We start from the raw sequence: 22124 nt of genomic DNA, 5'->3' as shown, positions 1-22124 counted from the left end.
GTAGACACAATGGGCCGAATGGTCCTCTGCTATGGTTTTATCATAGAATTATAATTTTATCATTGGAGTTAACAAAGACTCTAGCCACATTCTTCAATGATCCTTAGAAATCAAATTGCATCAAGTGATTGTGGGTCATCATTATAAAATATCTTTCTAATAATAAGGATTAGAAGAATGGAAGAAGTAACTGAAGACACAAATTAGTCAAACATCATTTATGAGCAAAACATTTAAAATTCATAGCTTGTGATTACATTAGTAGACACGAATAATATACTCAAGAACAGCCGGCATGACATTGTTAAAATCAGCTCAGTATGAGAATGTTTAAGGGACTGGTAAATTCTCAGCTGCTTGTGCTCTTCCAAGGTTATTTCACTGGAAGTACAATGCTTGTTTATGTAAAAGCAAAACCAATGGGGTGACATCAGCTCTGAAGTATTTCCCGGACATCAGGTCTTATTAAAGATGTAACTGACTGTATCGACAAAAGTAATGTATTATTAATGCGGAATGTATTAAAATCTGGCTGTGATTCAGAAATGAAGGATTAATAGTAATGTGTTTTGTCTGGATTGAGAAAGGTTCAAAGCTCTGTAGCTCAGAATCAAGTCTAGACCCATAAGGTTAATTATTCATTACTTGATTGGTGGAAAAAACAAAGTTGAAGTGAATTAAGCAGTCTTAGCAACTACTATTTGCCATGTTCAAAATCTTCATTGTTTACTTGGTCCCAGTATTTTATAGAGAAAAAACTAATACTCAGGTAAATGAAGATATTACACATATGGCATCCTGTTGAAAAGTGTAAATGAAAGTTTATTCTCCATCCAAGCCTTGCAGCAACTGGCTTTTAAATGCTGATTTTAGCATGCAAAATGAGCCATATTTCACAAAAGATGAAGCAGTTAGGAGACAAAAATGGACAACAGTTTTCCTGAAGAAGGATCCTGACCTAAAATGTCAACTTTCCTGCTCCTCTGATGCTGCCTATCCTGCTGTGTTCCTCCAGTTCCACACTGTTGTCTCAACAGTTGTCAATGTTATAATGGGAATACACTTTTACTTTGCTTTAGTTACACTCATAAAATATTCTCAGAGCCAAGTGGATAGCAAGGGGATGACAATGGAGCAGAGCAGGCAATAAGCACCAGTTTCATTTAAAGACTCCCTGAATCTATAGATATGTTTCATTATTCCTAAATCTCATACCAATATAACACAATAACATATGTATAAAATGTAAGAACAGAGAAATACAGGAATTAGGAGTGGGAGTTGGCGGTTCAGCCCTTTGAGCCTGATCCACATTTAACATGATCCTGGCTGATCTTATCCTGGTCTCAACCTCACTTTCCTGCCTGCTCCCCATAGCCCTTTATCCTACTTTTCATCAGAAACATATCTACACCTTTCTTGAATCTGTTGATTGATTCTGCTTCCACTGCAGTCTGGGACAATGAGTTCCACAGATTCACAACCCTCTGAGAGAAGTAGTTTCTCCTCATCTCAGTTTTCAACCTACCTCTCTCACTGTATATCTATTTCCTCTTGTTTGAGACTGTCCCACAAAGGGGAATATCTGTCCCATGTCCATCTTATCAATCCTCTTTAGTGTTTTATATACCTCAATCAGAGGCCACCTCACTGAACTCCAGCGAGTACAAGCCCAAGTCAGCCACTCCTCATACAATAGCCCTTTCATTCCTGAAATCAACCTCGTGAACCTCCTGTGAACTGCTTCCAGTAACACGACATCCTTCTTTAAGTAAGGAGATCAGAACTGTACACAGTATTCCAGATATGGTCTCACCAAGGCCTTATACTATTGTAATGACACTTCTTTACTTTTATGATCCAGTCTTTTTGCAACAAATGCCAGGAATCCATTTACCTTTCATATTATCTGCTGCACCTGCATATCTACTTCCTGCAATTCAGGCACAAAGATGCCCAGGTCCCTCTGCACTGATACATTTTGAATTTTTTTCCCATTTAAATAATAATTTGCTGTTTTGTTTTTCCAGCCAAAATGGAGAACCTCACACTTATCCACATTAAACTCCATCTGTCAGATTCTGGTAACCTATCTCCTAACCTATCAATTTCCATCTGTAAACTCTTTATCTCCTCATCATTGTTTGCTTTCTTACCTATTTTAGTATCATCTGCAAACTTTGCTATGTTCCACTTTGCAATGTTACACTGTATCCCTGCTTGCAGATCATTTATATAGATTGTAAATAATTGTAGTCCAAAGACTGAACTCTGCAGCACCCTACTAGTTACAGTTCACCATCCAGGGGAGGACCAATTTATTCTGACCCTCTGCTTTCCATCAGTCAGCCAATCCTCTGTCCAAGCCAATTATCTACCCTTAACTCCCTGTGATCTAACCTTCTGGATCAGTCTTTTATGTGGCACCTTGTCAAATGTCTTCTGGAAGAATAGATATGTGATATCCACTAGATCCCCATTGTTTATTTTGCTGGTCACATCCTCAAAGGTTTGTCAAGTACGACTTGCTCTTCAGGAAACTGTGCTGCCAGTGGGGAATTCAGCTTTGTTTTTCTAAGCGTCTTCAAAACATTATGGGAAAATTTCCATTTTGCAAACACTGATGTGGGCATGCTTACAATAAGCTGCATGTGCGTAAACTTGCATGTTTTGAGTTGAATACTGGTTCAACATTTATGTGCATTCAAATAATACATTGTTAGTACTTTTATTGCTGGAATAAAGTCAGCAGAATAAAACAAACATGAATCAGTTACCTCTATTTTGTTTATTGGAGCTGGAGATCTCATTTTGCCTTTCGACTATTTCAGAACTTGATGAATTGCATTTGTTGTCTTGTTGTAAAGATGATTTCCTTGTATAGCTGTGGGAAAAAAACATTGTTAAGGTTTAATTCGTGACCTTGATTGATTGTCATGCCAAATCTTATCATATCATCCTGGTATATAACATGCCGACCCTGGTGAACTGGAACAAATACTCATTAACAGAGTGCTGCTCATCTATAGCCGTCCACCTGACTTTTCTCTTTCTGACTGTTCATGAATTTCATGAACTGCAGTCTTACTAATCACTTTCTGTGTTATAATCTTCTTGCTGTGAAGATTGACCACCATTAAGTAATTTCATTGGTATTAATTATTTTTTAGGTTTTAATGTATCTAAGTTCGTACCTTTGTATATCATAAATGTAGTGAAGAATGCAAAAGCTTCATATAACTTTTCACTGGGTAGTTTGTTACATTGTGAAACACTTCTGGTACTTTCATATATTAGAGCTTGCTCATTATAGTTATCCTCAAATCTTTATATATTGTAAAATCTGTTTTGGAAAGTTCTTCAGAATACATATTACTCAATCTAGATCATCAGATTTAGAAGATAATAAAATGTGAGGCTGGATGAACACAGCAGGCCAAGCAGCATCTCAGGTGCTGCTTGGCCTGCTGTGTTCATCCAGCCTCACATTTTATTATCTTGGAATTCTCCAGCATCTGCAGTTCCCATTATCTCATCAGATTTAGAAGTTTCTTTTTTAACATGTTGAGCAGATATTTTACTTTTTAGAAATGGATAAAAAAAACAAGAAGTGCAGATCCTTTCCAAAATACGTTTAATACTGTCCTTCATAAGGCCATCAAAGAATCATTCTCCTATCACATGCTCCACTTGGCAAACTTGCTGCTTAATGTGCTTATTGATTCCAGTGATGCCATGCTATAAGATGGTGACAGAACTGGGTTGTAGTGTAATTTCTAATATGTGATGTGAATTGACAACAGATCACAGAACTGATTTGCTAATGGACATATTGAACTTTTAATTCCAACATGCACCTTTTAAAAGAGAACTGCTACAATCAAAAAATGAATGTGGACGTCACTTTAGTGACTGCCTGGCAGAGTATCTATGAGCCCATGGAATGCCTCCAACCTCTCTCAGCATGAAGCCAACTCCTGCACACATTTATGTTTTACCCTTCCAGTGATATATACAAAAAAAAAGTTTTTAAAAAACTACTGCAAGCCCTGACATGTGTATTAGTAGAATGACATACTAGTGTGTTTTAAACAATTCGCAAAGCCAAGAATCTTGCAATCAACTGCTCAACCATCAAAGTCAATGCTACACATCCCATCCAATGGAACATCTAAAATATTCTACAATTGATTCTTCAGGAATAATTCAGAGGGTAATTTGTATATCATTTTTCAACTTTTATTTTTTTTCTTTGAGCTTGTTTCTTCTTCCTAATTAGTGTGTGTGTGTGCATTTGTAATGATTTCTTTTTGCAATTCATAATCAACATATGAATTCTTTTGTTAACATAATAAAGTCTGGTTAAATTGGCGCCTTTCAAAGTGTAACTTCATTTAGTCTAGAAAAAAGGAACCTACAAGGGAAAGGATCCTTCATAAATTAAACTTGTTGCAACATGTTGTTGAAGAAGGGGAGCCAACTCATCCCTCTTCACCTGGGAGCTTAATGATTTGGGATATCCTTTCTGGAAAGATAACAAATTGTGAAGATCATTTGTTGACCTGATTATAACAACTGGAAATGTGATTGGAAGAGAAATCCAACATATTTCAAATTTCACTATAGGTTTTGTATTTTCAATAATCTATCCTTCATGGTGTGGCTTACTGCATTGAGAGTCATTTACTGCAGCAAGCATTTGAACTAAAATGCATCTGCTTGACGCCAGATGATTTATCTTTGTGGCTTTTTATCATCAGTTGCAAAGACATTATTCGTGTGCAGATATGCATTTTCTATAAATTAAATATAAAATACTCAACAGCAGCTCCGAAGAAAATTCCATTTCCTGAAACATTAATTTTCTTTTTCTCTCTTGATGCTGCTAGATTGACTGCATATTTCTAGTATTATTGGTTTTTCTTCCAATGTTCCAGTCTCTGCAATATTTTGAATTTGTAGCAAACATTTAAATGCATTGTTTTCATAGAAAAAAAATCTATGAAAAGGTGAAAAGCTGGGCAGCATGTACAAATGGTTTGTGTCTACCAATTATGATGCTGGGAACCTCAGGAGAAAGCTGAGATGGATCATCTACTTGGTATTGTGTTCAAAGGAGGTTGCAAATGCTTCACCCTTATCTTTTACATTCATGCGTTAGGCTCTGGCATTATTGAGGATGGGAATGTTCATGGAGCCTCCTCTTTCTCTTGTTTATTTGTATAGGTATTTGAAGAGGCTAATTTAAAATAAAACTCTGGGCACAGCTGCCAGACCAGCTCTTTGGAGGGGAAACCAAACCTCAGGATGACAGCCTACTAATTAATTCTGCTCTGATGCTTGTTGGGGGGTGGGGCAGGGGAAAAGCAGGATGCCTCAAAGGATCCTTAGCAGTTGATTGATGTGATGATACTATGGCTTTAAGAGGTGTATTTTGTCCTTTTTCTTAAGAAAGGACTTAAGGCAGAGGTAGCGAGATGTCTATTCAAAACCAACAAAGTAAACAACTTGGGAGGCCTTGGGTTTCTTTATAAGTTAGGCAATAGAAGCAGCTGAATGGGTGTGGTCAAACCCCCACAGAACCAGAATTTTTCACTTCAGTAGCAATTGTTGCTGTGGTCTCAGCAGGGTTTGGAACTGTAGTACCTCTCTCCCTGTTGTACCGTCTCAGAGTTTTTAGTGATTTTTTTTTCCACCTGTGCTGCTAAAATTACATCTGACCATCTATTTTATTGACGCTGCCTATACCAAGGCTATGGTTACAGGATGTTACTATATTGGAACAGTTACTGCTTAGTAGTAAAATAATCTATATTTCTGTTAAGTTTTCCAATTGAGTTTAGTTATTCCAATTTCCTCTTTCTTTTGCTGTATTTTACCTATATTCTATGAATAAAATGTGTTTTGCTACAAATCTGGTGGTTTGACCATTCAAATTTCATCTGGAATGACATGCTTGGCACATGCCTTTAAAATAAGAAAAAAGTTAGGGGCGAGGCTATCTTCTAAATGTATTTTGAGGGGGTCTGGTCCTGGAGTTACAGGACCTGATAGGCTTGACACCACTGACAAGATTCTACTTGCATCCCAGTAAATTTGAAAATGTAGAGTTAATTACTAAAATTGTCGATAAATCCTGGACAGGCCAACTCTTCAAGTGATGCCCCTCCTCCATGAAGTTAACTTGAAGTTACAACACATTGGACTGATGACCTGATATCTACATTTCTGTCTGCTCTAAACTTTAAGCCTGACCTCACATGACTGGGAAGATTCTACCCTTTGTTTCCAAGGGAACTGTGTGATGGTCACTGCTGCCAATGTTGACATAAGCCAGTGCATCTGTGACAATGTTGAATGCTGAGGATTGTTCAAGTATGTTTTTCTTGATGCTCGTCTCATCCTAGTACCAGACTGGCAGCTATACCCATCAGAATATGATGCAAATGATGAAAAGACATCATATATTGCTAATGCCTTTTATCTCTAACATTTTAATACATATATGCAGATATATTTATATCCCCCATTCCCAGTCATCTATAGTTATAAAGCAGCAGAGTGGGCAAGAAGCATTCAGATAATCCTTGCAAAATGACTGGAATTTCCTCCAGTGTCACAAAGCAGCACTATAGGTCAAAGCATGGATCAGTCTATACTTTATCTAATACTAAAAATACCGTGGATGTTGAAAATTTCAAATTGAAACAAAAATTGATGGAGAAACTCAACAGATGTGGTAGAACTTGTGAAGTGAAAAACACTTAATGTTTTAAGTCCAGTCTACATTTCTTCAGAACTCAAGACTCTTCTAAGGATTTCTTCCTTGCTATTTGCTACATCATGAATTTTTGTGCCATCTGCAAACATATTGATCATACCTCCTACATTCATGTCCAAATTATTAATGTAGACAACAAATAGCAAGGTGTCCAGCACTGAACCCTGTGATCCACCGTTGAACACAGGCTTCTATGCATGAAAATAAATTTCATCCATCATCCTCTATTTCCTTGCTATAAGTCAATTTTGGATCCAATTTACCAAATTGCTAAGGATCCCATGGGCTGTTAACTTCTTGACCAGTCTCCCATGTGAAATCTATCCAAAAGTTCTACTGAAGTCCACATAGACTATATCAGCTGGATGATCCTTATCTACACCTTTAGTCACCTCCTCAGAAAACTCAATCAATCCCATCAGACATGATCTCTTCCTGTCAAAGTCATGCTGACTATTCTTGATTAATCCTGCCTCTCAATGTGCAGATTAATTCTGTTGTTCAAAACCTTCTGTAAAGTTTCTCTGCCACCGATGTTAGACTATTGGCCTATAGTTCCCTTGCTTATCCCCAGTACCCTTCATGAATAATGGCACTACATTAACTGACCTACAGTCTACTGGCACCTCTGCTGTGTCCAGAGAGAATTAGAAAATTAACGTCAGTTTATGTTCAGTTCCTCTTATAATAAATGATATAAAGGCTTAGCCTCCTTGATTATGTGCTATATACATAACTGCATGCTAACCTTTTCTCATTCAAGCATCAGAACACCCTCTCATCTAAGTCATTGATATAAATTATAAAAGTTTAAATGGACTAATGCGGGACTCCACTCTTCATATTCTGCCAATCAGATAAAGATTTATTTCTGCATACAGTCTGCTTTCTGCCAACTTATCTTTATCTACTATTCAAGCTAATATTTTACCCCTACACCATGAGATTTTATTTTCTGCAATAACTTTTCATATGGCATCCCATCAACTCAAATGCCTTCTAGAAATATAATTGGATGTGGTACAGATCTCTTTGGTGCTAATATTTGAACTACTTTGTTTCTTTGTAACATTATTTAAACATCACATCTAACATATTTCTGGTGCCAGTCTGGAATTTAGCAAGTAACTGAAACAGAAATTGCTGGGAAACCTCAGGAGGTCTGGCAGCATCTGTGGAGATAGATCAGAGCTAATGTTTCCAGCTGCATGACCCTTCCTCAGAACTCGAGTAACTGCAAGCAACTGAACTCAATTTCATAACTTGACACGGTAGAATTTGGATTTGAGATAGTTGGGTTTTGCATATTGTCAGCAAGGGATGAGGTTATTATGGATAGTTTAAATGACATAGAGAGTCATAAAGTCCTACAGCATGGAGACAGGCCTTTCGACCAAAATATTCATCTACACTAACCCCATTTCCTTGTACTTGGCTCATATCCTTCTAAACCTTTCCTATCCATGTATTTGTTCAGATGCCTTCTAAATTTTGTTAATGTACCCATATATGACCCTCTGTGTGAAGAAGTTGCCCCTCAGGTTCCCATGTATTCTTTACCCTCTTACCTTAAACTGATGCCCTCCAGTCCTTTATTCCCCAACCCTGGGAAAAGGACAGAATGTGTTCACCCTATCCATGCCTTTCATAATCTTATGCACTTCCATGAGATTGCCCCTCAATTTCCTACGCTCTAAAGAAAGAAGTCCCAACTTGTCCATCCTATCCCTATAACTCAGTCCCTTGAGTCCTGGCAACATCCTTATAAATTTCTTCTGCACTCTTTCCAGTTTAATAGTATCCTTCCCATAGCAAAGCGATGAAAACTGAATTTAATACTCCAAGTGCGGCCTCACCAATGTCCTCTACAACTGCAACATAACTTCCCAACTTCTTTACTCAGTGCCCTGACTAATGAAGGCCAAAATGCCAATAGCCTTCCTCACAGCCCTGTCCATTAAACATTAATTTGTTCAAGCAAATTGAGGAAGGGTCACCGGACCTGAATTGTTAAACTCTGATTTTTTCTTCGTAAATGCTGCCAGATCTGCTGAACTTTTCCAGCAACTTTGTTTTTGATCCTGACTTACATCCTCCGCAGTTCTTTCAGTTTTCAAATTAAAAAGCAGGTGTTTCATCTAGATTTAGGTTTCCTTGAAAGAGGAAGGGTTGAAAGAAGGTTTTCTGAGGAAGTACTCTTGAAATGGTAAATTACCAGCACTGGTTAGATAATTTACATTTTTAAATATTAGAGGTAATGAAAATAAGTACACCATTTCAATACAGTGAATTCTACATAGCAACTGGGTTTAAACTCTAATAATTAATACCCGTGATCAGAAATGATCAAACCTGGGGAGCTATCACAATGTAGTCAAGTAAAACACTACAATTACTAATTACCAAAATGACCAGATAACATATTACCTGTTTGGTGTGTTCAGTGGAGCCTGGTAAACATGTTCCTGTATCCTTTGATTCAACTGACTTGCTTCTTGCATACAAATAAAAAAGGAAAACATTTTTATACAGAGTTTGTTCCAATAGGTCATTCTTCTCAGAATTTTCAAACTATTTATATTTGGACTTTTGGGTCGCTTCTCCTGTTCCTGTAATATGACACTTACACATCGCTTGGACACAATGAGTATAGGAAAAGCAGGCAGCAAGCAACACCTGTAAAGGCATCCAGTTTTCTGTCCAGTTAAATTAGTGGTTGCTACAATTGAGTGAACTTTGTCACAAATGTGCTTTTCTTTGATTTCCCCTGTGTTCGAGTGCCCATGGATCTGATTGCAGCAGTTGCAGAAGCAGAGGACTTTATCCTTGAATATATATGAGACATCAAATCAAGCTATATTGATTGTTAATTTATTTAGACTCTGAGTATGCAACTAAACAGTAAGTCTGTAACACCAACAAGCCTCAGACAAAACTTGTAGTCGGCAGGATGCCTTTTGCCCCATGGTCATGGAGAAGTGGAAACAGGGCCCCAATTAAAACAGTTCATGCAGGTATTGATTTGACACCCTGAAAATAAGCTGGATGGAGTTTGGTGTTATAAAGCAAGTACAGACAGTCCATCTTTATCTACAGGTTTATAATCAGCCTGTTTGGACATATTATTGTAACACAACTTTGGGGTAGGTGGGTTTAAGCCTGGACCTGTTAGGGCACTGAAATAGGGACACTACCACTATGCCAGAAGACCTACCATTCATAGTTATATATCTGCACTTTATTTACCTCTGTAAGCTTGCAGTTGTCCTGTCAGTACTTTCCGGATTTCAGAAACCCAAAGGTTCTTCAGTTCTACAGATGATGCCTGTAATGAGGTGTTCATTAGGTGTTCATTTTCAAATTGGATACAAAATTACAACATTCAAATACAATAAATGGCTCAGAAAGAGTAGGGAATTCTTTCCACTACACTCACTTAGTTTCATGTTTCCAGCAGCTGGGGCAGAAAACATTTGTGAAGCGCTTGTCTGCCTGCATCAGCCCCAACCACTTTCTGGAAATTCCGTCAAAAGTAATGGGACACTTACTGTTAAGTAATAGATAAGAGGGAGACGGTGGCATGTTAGAGATGTCCCCGGACTAGTAATCCAAAGGCCAGACTAATGTTCTGGGGATAGTTTCAAGTCCCACAATTGCTGCTGGTGTAATTTAAATTCTGTAGTTAGAAGTTATTTTCATACCGGGGTCCTGAAATTGTCATAAAACCCAGCTGGTATGCTAGAGTCCTGAAGAGAAAGAAATCTGTTGCTCTTACCTTGTCTGGCCCATATGTGACTGCAGATTCACAGCAATATGGATAATTCTTTAATGTCATCTTTAATGGCCATGCATGCCACTCAGGCTAACAGAAGCTAGGGATGGGCAGCAAATAATGACTTTGCCAGCAACATCCACATCATGCAAATGTACAAATTAGGAGCAGGAGCAGGACTTTCAGTCCTTTGAGCATGTTCCACCATTTGATATGATCATGCCTTATCAATTGTGGCCTCAACTTTATGTTCCTTTTTATCCTCTATGTGCTTAGACTCCTTTGTTAGTTAGAATCAATCTAAATCTCCCTTAAAAATACCAATGAGCCTGCTACCACTGCTCTCTGCGGAAGAGAATTTCACATGCTTGTGACACTCCTCATCTACATCTAAAATCTCTTTATTCTTAAATTTTGTCCTCTAGATCTAGTCTGTCCCACAAGGGGAAACATTCTTTCAGCATTCACCTTGCCAAGTCCTCTGAGGACCTTGTATATTTCAATAAGACCATTTCTAAATCTTTTAACTTGCAAAGGGTGCAGGCAAAAACCAGTTCAACCTCTTTTTTTTCAGAAGATAACACCTTCATCCCGGGAAAGAACTTTGAAAAAAAACTCTCACTAATACAACGTGACATCTTCACTTTAGCTGACAAATGTCTTAGTCTTTGGATCCCAACAATATTGAGTATTACAAAATAACAGTGTGCTCCTAGCATCCAACTACAATGGCAGTAAATAGTTAAGATGGAATGAGGCACTACTGTGTTCTTTGTGAAGTGTTAGAATGGGAGTATCCTGGAGCTCAAGACTGGAGAAATAAACAGAAAATGCTGAAAATACTCAGTATCAGCTGAGAGAGTATCAGACCTAACAGACATTATTTCCTGATGGTAGGGTTTAATGCCCATCCCAAACGTGTCTGTAGGGAATATATTCCTGCCATTGCCAGCTGCCCCGCAGCCATAGCGTTAACTGGCCACACCTGAGGCCTGATCCCCTCACCTAGGAGGAAGTTTGAGAACTGGCAACTAATGAAACCAGGGGCATCAGTCACACCAGTGAAAATAATAGCCACTGTTGAAGAAGGTGGGACTCTGTAGCCAGAATAAGGAAGGTTAAAGATAATTTAAAGCATCACAAAGATCATAGTGAAGACGGGGAACCCCCTCTGAGGTAATGGCTGGGATGTGGGGCTGCCTTCTCTGCAGTTGGCCTTTTCTCTGAATAAAACAAAACTTGTTCTCTAGGCTGATGCTGGTATACTGCCTATGGCCTCCCCCTCCTAGGAAGATCTTCATCCACTTTTGGTAAAATTCGCACACCCATTTAATGTCATTATGTGACGATGAAACACTGCATTTGATACTCCAGTGCCAACTCTGACATCACAACTGCCTACGTGGTTAATATCACAAAGCTGCAATCAAATTGGGATGGGCTGTTGAAATGGTTGCAGTGACTTGCCTCACCAATTGCTCTATTGAAATTTTAATATTCTGTTTTGATTATGTTAGCGATATATCCACTGGAAAGCAATGGGGTCCCTCTTGAAGTATAACAATGCATAAATTAGGATTTACTGATGTCATTGGGACACGACTGCAATTTTAACTAAGGCTTGCATGTTGAAGCTATTAATGACTGCTTCATCAGACAATATCTATGGCAAAAGGAATTAGGGCCAACAAAATGAACTTTTTTAAAAAAGAATTGTTTCATGCTATGTTAGGTCAAGTAGGACTGTGCCTCTGAACACATAAATAAACCTTGTGCATTTCCTCAGTTTTAGCCTCAACCCCCTCATTCACTCTACCCACACATCTTTCCCTAACCGTTTATGTGAGTATTTGGGCTCATCCACTTGGGTCCCAAAGGTGGTCTCCTGATACCCAAGATCCTGTTTTTGACTATCTGCCGGCTATTGCTTCCCATCAGGTACCAGCAGTAGACCATGAGGCATTATTCTAAAAATGCCCTGGATAATCTTTTGGACCTCGGTTCTTGAGGGCTGACTAATTTACCCTCTACCTCAACCCTCACCCACACAACACACTGTGAGTTAAAATGAGTTACAAACTTTATATGCTAAGTAATAAAACTATAATGTGCAGTTTTCAATATCATTTACCTGAATAATGTATACTTCCTCTCTGCCGTTGTACCAGATTTCAAACTTCTTAATGTCTCCCTTTACATTTTCTGTGATTCCAACAGCACTCATCTGAAAGAATAGTATGCACATTATTAGAGTTAGTCAATGTAACCAAAGCCATTCTTGTAGTACAAAAAATTTGCATTCTTTTCAAATAATATTTCTGCATAATATTTGTAGTAATTGTGAATGTTATCAGCAGAAAATGAAGCTATTTTAATGATTTGTTTGGGGTAGAGACTATCCATCACTAAAGAAGATTCTACATTCTCTTTATAAACATGACCCTTAAGTCACTATCCTGGCACTCACTTTGGGATCTCAATCACTGATTTACTCTTGCACTAATATGAGGCAAAAGGAGGATATTGAAATGGTATAAACTATTGGCTAATTTGTTGTAAAAAAGTGAAATGTAATCTGCATTGCTGTACACATACAGTATTGTTGTCACAGTTTTTTGTTTCAAACCTATGCAAATGAGCAAATATCTTCATTTCCTAGATTCTTCTTAATTACTTGCATCTTTAAAGGAATTTTTATCAGAGCTGGAAAAAGATGAAGAGCAACATCAATCCTAGATTACCAGTGCATTGTCGCATCATAACTTGAATGATAGTCCGGATGAAGACCTGGGAAATTAGATCAGGGCTGAGATAGCATCAGAATCCAGCCTCTGTCTCTAATTTCCAGCATTTCTGCCACAGAATCTGGTTGCATTTTGTCAGAAAGGACAATGTTGGGTGGGCAGGACTTTTCATGCTCAGATTTGCTCAGCCCAGCCTGAGAGCTGTCAGCTGGCCAGTAGCCAGTGAAAGCAATTATGATGGATTCCTAGGTGGAAGAAATAGAGCTCGCTTGAGAATCCAGATCTGTGATTTTCACATCCCACCCCCCCCATCCCCCTCTCCAAGTACATCTTCCCCTGATGGCTGACAGAACTTCAGGGTAGATTCCCCCAATCCAACCCGATGATCCTCAGACCAGACTTGCCTGACCTGAAAACATCTACAACCTGACACCCTTCCCCTTCTTAATATCTCCCCCATCCCAACCCTTGCTGCCAATCTGTCCATCCCAGCCCTGGACATAAACCTTCTCTAGCCAGCCTGACCCCTCATATATCTGCATTTCCCATCAGCCTAACCACTGCACCTCCATGCACATGAAACTTTCCTAAACAGCCAACAGCCCTATTGCTTCATTGCTCAACTACGATATAGATTTTGGAATTCAGGAATTGAAGTGTAAAGTATAAAAACTGATATTAGCCCTGAAATAAGTACAATTTAAATACATACCAAAGCTTATCTTAACAAGTCAGAAAAAAAGAGGTGTCAACTCTTGAATAATGGGCGAACTATTGTTACATTTGTGGTAGAATTAAAGGGTGTTTATTCACAGAAGGCAGTTGCAGCTTGATTTGACAAGATTGCATCTCATTGAATGGAGACAACTAGCAGTAGGAATTGATTGTTAGTCAGGCCTGCCCTTAAGATTTCTACTTTTAACATTCACCATTTGGAAGATATGTGTGGCTCCATCTTAGTTTGGATGCATGAGGACAAAGCATCTGGGCTTGCTTAATTTGTAGCTAGAAAAATAAATCCACAGTGGTCCCCACAGAGCTTTATGCCCAAAAATACTCAGCAGAACTAGCTTAGAAAGCCATGAGAAGGAAGTCCTGTGAGCAACAATCCAAAATAATGAGATCTGTAAAGGAATGTGTCAGGTTATTTAACTGAAAGCCAACAAGGAGTCATTAAAGTTTGCACCTAGAGAAATAGCTGGAATACCAGACTGAATGGAAGTGAATTCTGGGGGACTGTGGCACATTTTTTGGTTGGTCCTGACAGATTTGACTGAGCTGTCAAGAACGCGTACATGAATAAGGGAATTAGTTGACAGGAGGTGGAGTAAAAAGTACAATTAAGTTCTGGCCTAAGTAATTATAAATTAACAAAACCATTTATTAGTACATGCTTTGAGTAATTATTTTATGACCTGCAATAAGTTTGTTCCTATTTAAAATGCAAATCTTGTGCTGTAGTTCTGTCAGTTAAATAGGGAGTGCCCTGAAGTCTTTATTGCCAACAGTCCCAAAGAGGACTGTAACAGAACACCAGAAAGTCTTTTGAATAAGACATGAACTGAGTCCCATTTACTATTTCAGGTGGATATGTAAGATTTCGTGACACTGTTTCAATGAATATCATGCAGTTCTTTCTCATGTCCTTGACAATGTGTATCCCTGAATCAACTTCTTTCAAAAGGATCATTTCATGATTATGTCCTTGATATTTGAGGGAGCTTATTGTGTGCAAAGTGACTGCTGAAATACTTCCATCAGAAGTGACACTGTTCAAAATGAACTTCATTGGGTGACAGGAGCAATTGATTTGGAAATAGCTAGACAAATCCACATTTTATTTTGTTTATATTGCTGATGTACCTTCAATGAATGTTTAAAGCTGTATGAGGGAGATTTTTCATGTCCATCTGCATTTTCCTCTCGTTTCTTGCAGAACAGCAGCAATTTTGTGTAAAGGAAAAGGTGCCTTTGCATTGGTTTGAAACGTGCCAAGTCTTTGACCTTGCTGTGAACCTTTTTGTGGTCTGTCCATACATTGAAAGAGCCTTGCATCAATAATTTCCCAAGGTCATTTAGGTTTCCCTGTAAAAATAATGCATTTCCAAAGGTAAAACAAAATGAATGCACCACAGAACAAGAATGTAAGGTATCCTTTTATATATCTAATACATATTCATCCATGGGATGTGGACATCACCAGTCAACAAACGCATAAAACCCGTAAGACGTAGCAGCAAATGTAGAAATAGGCCACTCAGCCTGTTCTGCCTTTCAATTAAATAATGGCTGATCTGACATTCTGCCACATTTCTGCCTTTTCCCGACAACTCTTGATTCTGTTACTGATTAAACTCCATCTCAGCTCGAAATAAACTTAATGACCCAGCCTTGACAGCCTTCTGCAGTAGAGAATTTCACAGATTAACTACCCTCTGACAGAAGAAATTCCTCATCATCTCTGGCTTAACTAGATGATCCTTTTTGCAGAGACTCTGGTCTTAGATTCTTCCAGAAGTAGAAACAACCTCTCTTCTCTCCACATCTAACTTATCAACTACCTTTAAGAATCTTAAATGTTTAAATATGGTCAAATCATGTACTGGTTGGATTTTGAAAGAATAAATCCAACTTACTCAACCTCCCTTCGTAGGAAATTCCTTCCATTCCAGAAATCAACAAAGTTAGCTTTCTCTAGACTGCTTCCGATGTCAGTATATCTTGCCTTAGCCATGGAAACTCAAAATGTTCATGGCATTCCAGCTGTGATCTGACTGATCCCTGTGGCAATCCACGAGTTACAGATTTCTATCCTGAAAATATCCTCTTCATCCCAAATCCATGTCCTTTATCTGTAAGCCAATCTCAAGTTTTGTATCATCCACAAACTTTGAAAATGTCCCCTGTCCAACAATAGCTAAATAATTTATATAAATTATATATAATTGATAAAAAGCAAAGATCCCAGTACCAGCATGTGGGGAACTCCACCTCAAACTTCCAGCTCGCTAAATATCCATTAACAATTATTTGCTGTTTTCTATCCCTAAAACAATTTCGTATCCGTGTTGATCCTGTCTGTTATCCATGAGCTTTCCTCACAGGTCTACTGTGTAGTACTGTATCAAATACCTTTTGGAAACCCATGTACATCACACCAGCCATCCCCTCATCCACCCTCACTATCATCTTCTCAAAAAACTCCAGCAAGTTACATTAACAAAGCCGAACGTTTCCAAATCAATCTCTTTTTACCATGTGACTATTAACTCTAACCCAATAATGGTTTGTGCAAGTTAGTTCACTCCAGATTTTAAACTGACTGGTCTGTAATATCATGCAGTGAGTCAATTTTCAGTGACTGGCTATGATTTTTGATTGTCATCTCTTGTTTCTCATTGTCTTTTTGCTGGATGGCTGCCCAGCGGACTGTCTCAGTCTTACCACCCACATCAGCCATATCAGAAGGCTGATAAGCAACCATTTAGGCCATGCTGCAAGCACACACTTTCCGTGGCCAACAAGTTATGGCATGTGACTTGAATATGGAGCTTCCGGTCCTGTGATAAGGATTCTACAGCAAAGCCTCCACATTATTTTGCTGCACTAAAGTAAAAATCAACATCTTGTTAACTTCTTGCCATACAGCTCAATATGGATTTCTTTCCTGATTGGCAGTGCATGTGGAGAGAACCTTTAATAATGAATTCTAAAACAGAGAACATTGGGCATATTCGGTTGGTCTAACAGCATTCTGTGAATCTAGATGATCTTTCCTTCAGAACTCTAATTTCCAATGGTGGATCCCTGAATTGAAAAAAATTTGTTTATCTGTAAGCAACGCTGCCAGACCTAATTGGTGTTTCCAGCATTACTGCTCATTTACGAACAAAGATTTCTCAGTTTCACCAATAAATACTATAGACATCAAATGGTTAAAGGTTTAAAGGGAAAATCTTATAAAAACCACCACAAGCAGTAGAAGCAGAATAGGTTGTGCATCATCCTGTGCTCTTACCTCAAACCCAGTGATAGCAATTTGGTGCATGGAGTCATTCACTGATTTAATTATACTAATCATTGTCTCCAGTGCTTCCTCTAGTTCTGCAGTGCCTTCTGAGTTTTTGCTGCACTTTAGCATTTCCTAATAGAAACAATCACTTAATCTTAATGGACAGTCACAATATACAGTACATCATTTAATCTATGTGAAATTTATTTATTTTGTTCATGCTATTTGGGTGCAATTTTCATTTGCATGCAATAAAAAGATGAACAGTTATCAGGATGTGATTGTTGGCAGCTGTCTGTAAGATCCTAAATGCGATCCGTATATTTTTTGGTGATCAGCCCACGTGATTACAGAGGTAACAATACAAAATACACATTGAAAAGATAGCTCATCAAAACGATAATGCAAAATCAAATGTTGTGCCCATTTGCCAATTGCTTGTGCCAGTAATTTCAATTAAGGTTTCGTTTTCATAACAGTGAGAAGTAAAACATTGCATCACAAGAAATGCGACTGCAGAATCCCCAATTGAAATTACAAGATTGATTATAGCTGTTAAGATATTAAGCCTTCAAAAACCTACCAGTAAAATGCCTTCAAAAACTTCATCTAGTTTCACCTGGCAATAGCTCAGAAATAGTTTAAAAATCACTGGAAATAGCTGCTCCCACTAGCTGTAGTTGATAAATAGTTTCAGAAGCTAGCAGGAAGTGCAGATGGAAATGAACCCAGAAAAATAATGTCATTTAAACTGTATTTGCATAAATAGAAGAAATTTCCACGTTTCTTTGACGGTGCCTCCAGATTCCTGGTTGAAGTCCAGCTGAAAAATGCTGAAAGCAGCAGGAAGTTGCAAAGCCAGAAGCTGCTCAATTTTGGTTTTGCCGCCAAAGATTTTCCAGTGCAAGCAGTGCTCAGTGGATTTTCATACTTTATTTGTGTTCAGTAATAATGTCAACACATTCAGAAAGTCACACCAACATATTATAATCACCAAAGTTATTTTTTGTTGGCATAATCGCTCAGTGGTTAGCACTGCTGCCTCACAGCGCCAGGGACCTGAGTGTAATTCCATCCGTGGACGACTGTCTGTGTGGAGTCTGCACATTCTCCCTGTTTCTGCGTGGGTTTCCACCGGGTACTTTGGTTTCCTCCCACAGTCCAATGATGTGCAGGCTACATGGATTGGCCATGCTAAATTGCCTGCAGTGTTCAGGGATGTGATAGATTAGGTGGATGACAGGGGGATGGGTCTGGGTGGGAGGCTCTGAGGGTCAGTGTGGACTTGTTGGGCCAAAGGGCCTGTTTCCACACTGTAAGGATTCTATGCTGATCTTGTCCAGATGATCAAACATTGTGGGTTTGAGCTGCAGTTTATGCGATAAACTTGGAAAATAGGAGAAGGAATAAGCCATTCAACACCTTGAGCATGCTCTGTCATTCATTATGATCATGGCTGATCATCCAACTCAGCACCCAGTTCCTGCTTTCTCCCCCTATCGTTTAATCCCTTCAAGCTGAGAATCATTTCTAATAGCTTCTTGAAGACGTTCAAAATTTTGGCCTCAACCACATGAATACATCAACAACATAATCTTGACAGAAATCTAGCTGAGGGGTGGTGATACACACCCTAGCAACTGAAGCCTCCTCATCTAGCTGTAACTTAACTCACTTTGCCAAGCGTGGTACAATACTAGTGTGGCTCTTTAACAAATCACACCTTTGTCTCCACCTGGCATTTTCTCCTGTTTGCAAATTTCACCTCATACCACCCCTTTTGCTTCTCACTTAAAATCTTTGTTCTCTTCCACCCGCCAAAGTTCAAAGTAATTTTTATTAATAAAATGTGTTCATTATTTCTGCCCCTCAGCTTGTGCACTGAGTAAAATTTCATCCTCAACCAACACAGACAATGCTGAAGTAATTCAGTCATCTGGCAGCATCTGTGGAGAGAGAAAATAGAGTTAACATTTTGAGTCTGGTATGGTTTACACTAGACTCAAAATGTTAACTCTGTTTCTCACCCCACAGATGCTGTCAACCCTACTGAGTCTCTATAGCATTTCCCGTGTTTGTTTCAGATTTCCAACATCTGCATTATTTTGCTTTTATTCAAATTTTCATCCTCAGTCATTAAAACTCCATCTCAATTTATTGTGTATTTTTTCCGAGTTCCCTATCATTCTTTCTTCCCTTAATTCTCTTTCTCCAACTCAAATTGTTAGCCACCTAATGGACTTCAGTAAGGCATTTGATAAGGTTCCCCATGGAAGGCTCATTCAGAAGGTCAGGAGGAATGGGATACAGGGGAACTTAGCTGCTTGGATACAGAATTGGCTGGCCAACAGAAGACAGCGAGTGGTAGTAGAAGGAAAATATTCTGCCTGGAAGTCAGTGGTGAGTGGGGTTCCACAGGGCTCTGTCCTTGGGCCTCTACTGTTTGTAATTTTTATTAATGACTTGGACGAGGGAATTGAAGGATGGGTCAGCAAGTTTGCAGACGACACAAAGGTCGGAGGTGTCGTTGACAGTGTAGAGGGCTGTTGTAGGCTGCAGCGGGACATTGACAGGATGCAGAGATGGGCTGAGAGGTGGCAGATGGAGTTCAACCTGGATAAATGCGAGGTGATGCATTTTGGAAGGTCGAATTTGAAAGCTGAGTACAGGATTAAGGATAGGATTCTTGGCAGCGTGGAGGAACAGAGGGATCTTGGTGTGCAGATACATAGATCCCTTAAAATGGCCACCCAAGTGGACAGGGTTGTTAAGAAAGCATATGGTGTTTTGGCTTTCATTAACAGGGGGATTGAGTTTAAGAGTCGTGAGATCTTGTTGCAGCTCTATAAAACTTTGGTTAGACCGCACTTGGAATACTGCGTCCAGTTCTGGGCGCCCTATTATAGGAAAGATGTGGATGCTTTGGAGAGGGTTCAGAGGAGGTTTACCAGGATGCTGCCTGGACTGGAGGGCTTATCTTATGAAGAGAGGTTGACTGAGCTCGGTCTCTTTTCATTGGAGAAAAGGAGGAGGAGAGGGGACCTAATTGAGGTATACAAGATAATGAGAGGCATAGATAGAGTCGATAGCCAGAGACTATTTCCCAGGGCAGAAATGGCTAGCACGAGGGGTCATAGTTTTAAGCTGGTTGGTGGAAAGTATAGAGGGGATGTCAGAGGCAGGTTCTTTACGCAGAGAGTTGTGAGAGCATGGAATGCGTTGCCAGCAGCAGTTGTGGAAGCAAGGTCATTGGGGTCATTTAAGAGACTGCTGGACATGCATATGGTCACAGAAATTTGAGGGTGCATCCATGAGGATCAATGGTCGGCACAACATTGTGGGCTGAAGGGCCTGTTCTGTGCTGTACTGTTCTATGTTCTATGTTCTATGTTCTACCTATTACTTTTCCATCTCCTGTGACCTCACTATTCCAGACTATCATTAAATATACCATTTTTGATTACTTTCACCACCTATATTCTGCTTCCCGCTTCCAACCCTACATCATCTGTCTGCCTTGGAAAAAAAGCTGTCTCAATTCACTTATAACCATACTTTGAATATTCCAACAACCAAAGCTTTGGCCCTCAATTCATCATATAATTTCTGTAGCTGCTGTTCTACTCAAACACATCCACACCTCCACTTTGAATGCTCTAGTCATCATCAAAACTACTACTCTCTCTCATCCTGGCTACTATCCTTGTTATGGCCATCACTTCTGCTTCCTTATGTTCATGGCATATTAGCTTGAATAGGATGTGATAGAAAAGAGTTTAACCATTCACCACTCAATTTGGGACAACTAGGTTCTGCTTTAGTGTGTAAAAACTGTTCATCATTCCAGGATTATCCTGGAATGTAAAAGAAATCCTGATTTTTTTTAAGATCCAATCCTTATCATCTCCACCTGTTACAACTTGTGAATAGGTTATAGATTTCTTCGTCACTAAGATCAAAGCTATCTAATCATCTGCTTCTGCCCCCAATGTTTAGGCTCTCTGTTCTAATAAACTATCACCCCAGCTTCAACCTGTCTCCTTCTTTTATTGTGAGAATATATTGTTGTTTCCTGAACCTGAGTTACTTTATTATTCCCTAAGCTTGTACATTTATGGACTTGAACAACTTGAGTAAATATAATAACCATGGGTAAATTTGTCGAGTCATGTGATCCGTGTTGAACCTGCAAGAAACAGGAACTGGGGTCTAAGAATAGAATGCATGGAAACTACAGAAATTGTTATAAGAGGAAATCGCAGGGAAATGGAAGCAAGAATTAGTCTTGGAAAGCATAAGGAAGGCATGGAAACAGAAATGTGTGAGAACGTGATAGATAATGATGAATGAACATTAAGTGTGAATATTGGAAATAGATAAAAACTATTGGCTTCATTCTCCACTACAAACTTTGCTCCCTAATCACTAACACGACCCTTTTGCCTTGAGACAAAACCCGATTGCTTGCACCTTGGATATCATATTTGGCCCTGAGATGACGTTCTGATAACATATCCATAACATCACTAAAATACCTATTTCTACCTCTGTATCATCAAGTTATTTCATTTCTATCTTAGTCTATCAGCTGCTGAAATCCTCATCCAATGTGATTTATCTGACACAACTCCTGCTTGTCTCCAAAGTTTTATCTGCATAAATATAATGTGATCCAAAACTCTGCTGTTCCTGTCCTAATTCACACCAAATCTTGCTCATCTAGCACCCCTGAGATTGAAAATTGACTTTGATCCCTGGTGAAGAAACACCTCAGTATGTGAATTCTTACATTTGTTTTGAAATCCATCCTTGGCC

At 38.9% G+C, this 22124-nt stretch overlaps 1 protein-coding gene across 7 annotated transcripts in view; it reads right to left on the bottom strand.

Moving 5' to 3' along the window:
• The window catches only part of mcf2l2 (MCF.2 cell line derived transforming sequence-like 2), a 360445-nt gene that overhangs the window by 78869 nt on the left and 259452 nt on the right, over positions 1-22124 (bottom strand). For 6 of the 7 annotated variants that reach the window (XM_048541672.2, XM_048541670.2, XM_048541668.2 and 3 more), the window contains exons 21-26: positions 17316-17441; positions 15161-15382; positions 12685-12777; positions 10028-10106; positions 9209-9275; positions 2778-2884 (exon numbers count right to left, since the gene is read on the bottom strand). In XM_048541672.2, the coding sequence (XP_048397629.2) occupies positions 2778-2884; positions 9209-9275; positions 10028-10106; positions 12685-12777; positions 15161-15382; positions 17316-17441 (694 nt within the window). The remainder of the gene's footprint in view (positions 1-2777; positions 2885-9208; positions 9276-10027; positions 10107-12684; positions 12778-15160; positions 15383-17315; positions 17442-22124) is intronic. The other variant, XM_048541669.2, reaches the window with a different exon arrangement.

Source organism: Stegostoma tigrinum, chromosome 14 (genome assembly GCF_030684315.1).
Source record: "Stegostoma tigrinum isolate sSteTig4 chromosome 14, sSteTig4.hap1, whole genome shotgun sequence".
NCBI lineage: Eukaryota > Metazoa > Chordata > Chondrichthyes > Orectolobiformes > Stegostomatidae > Stegostoma > Stegostoma tigrinum.
This window is presented reverse-complemented; position numbering and strand designations above follow the sequence as displayed.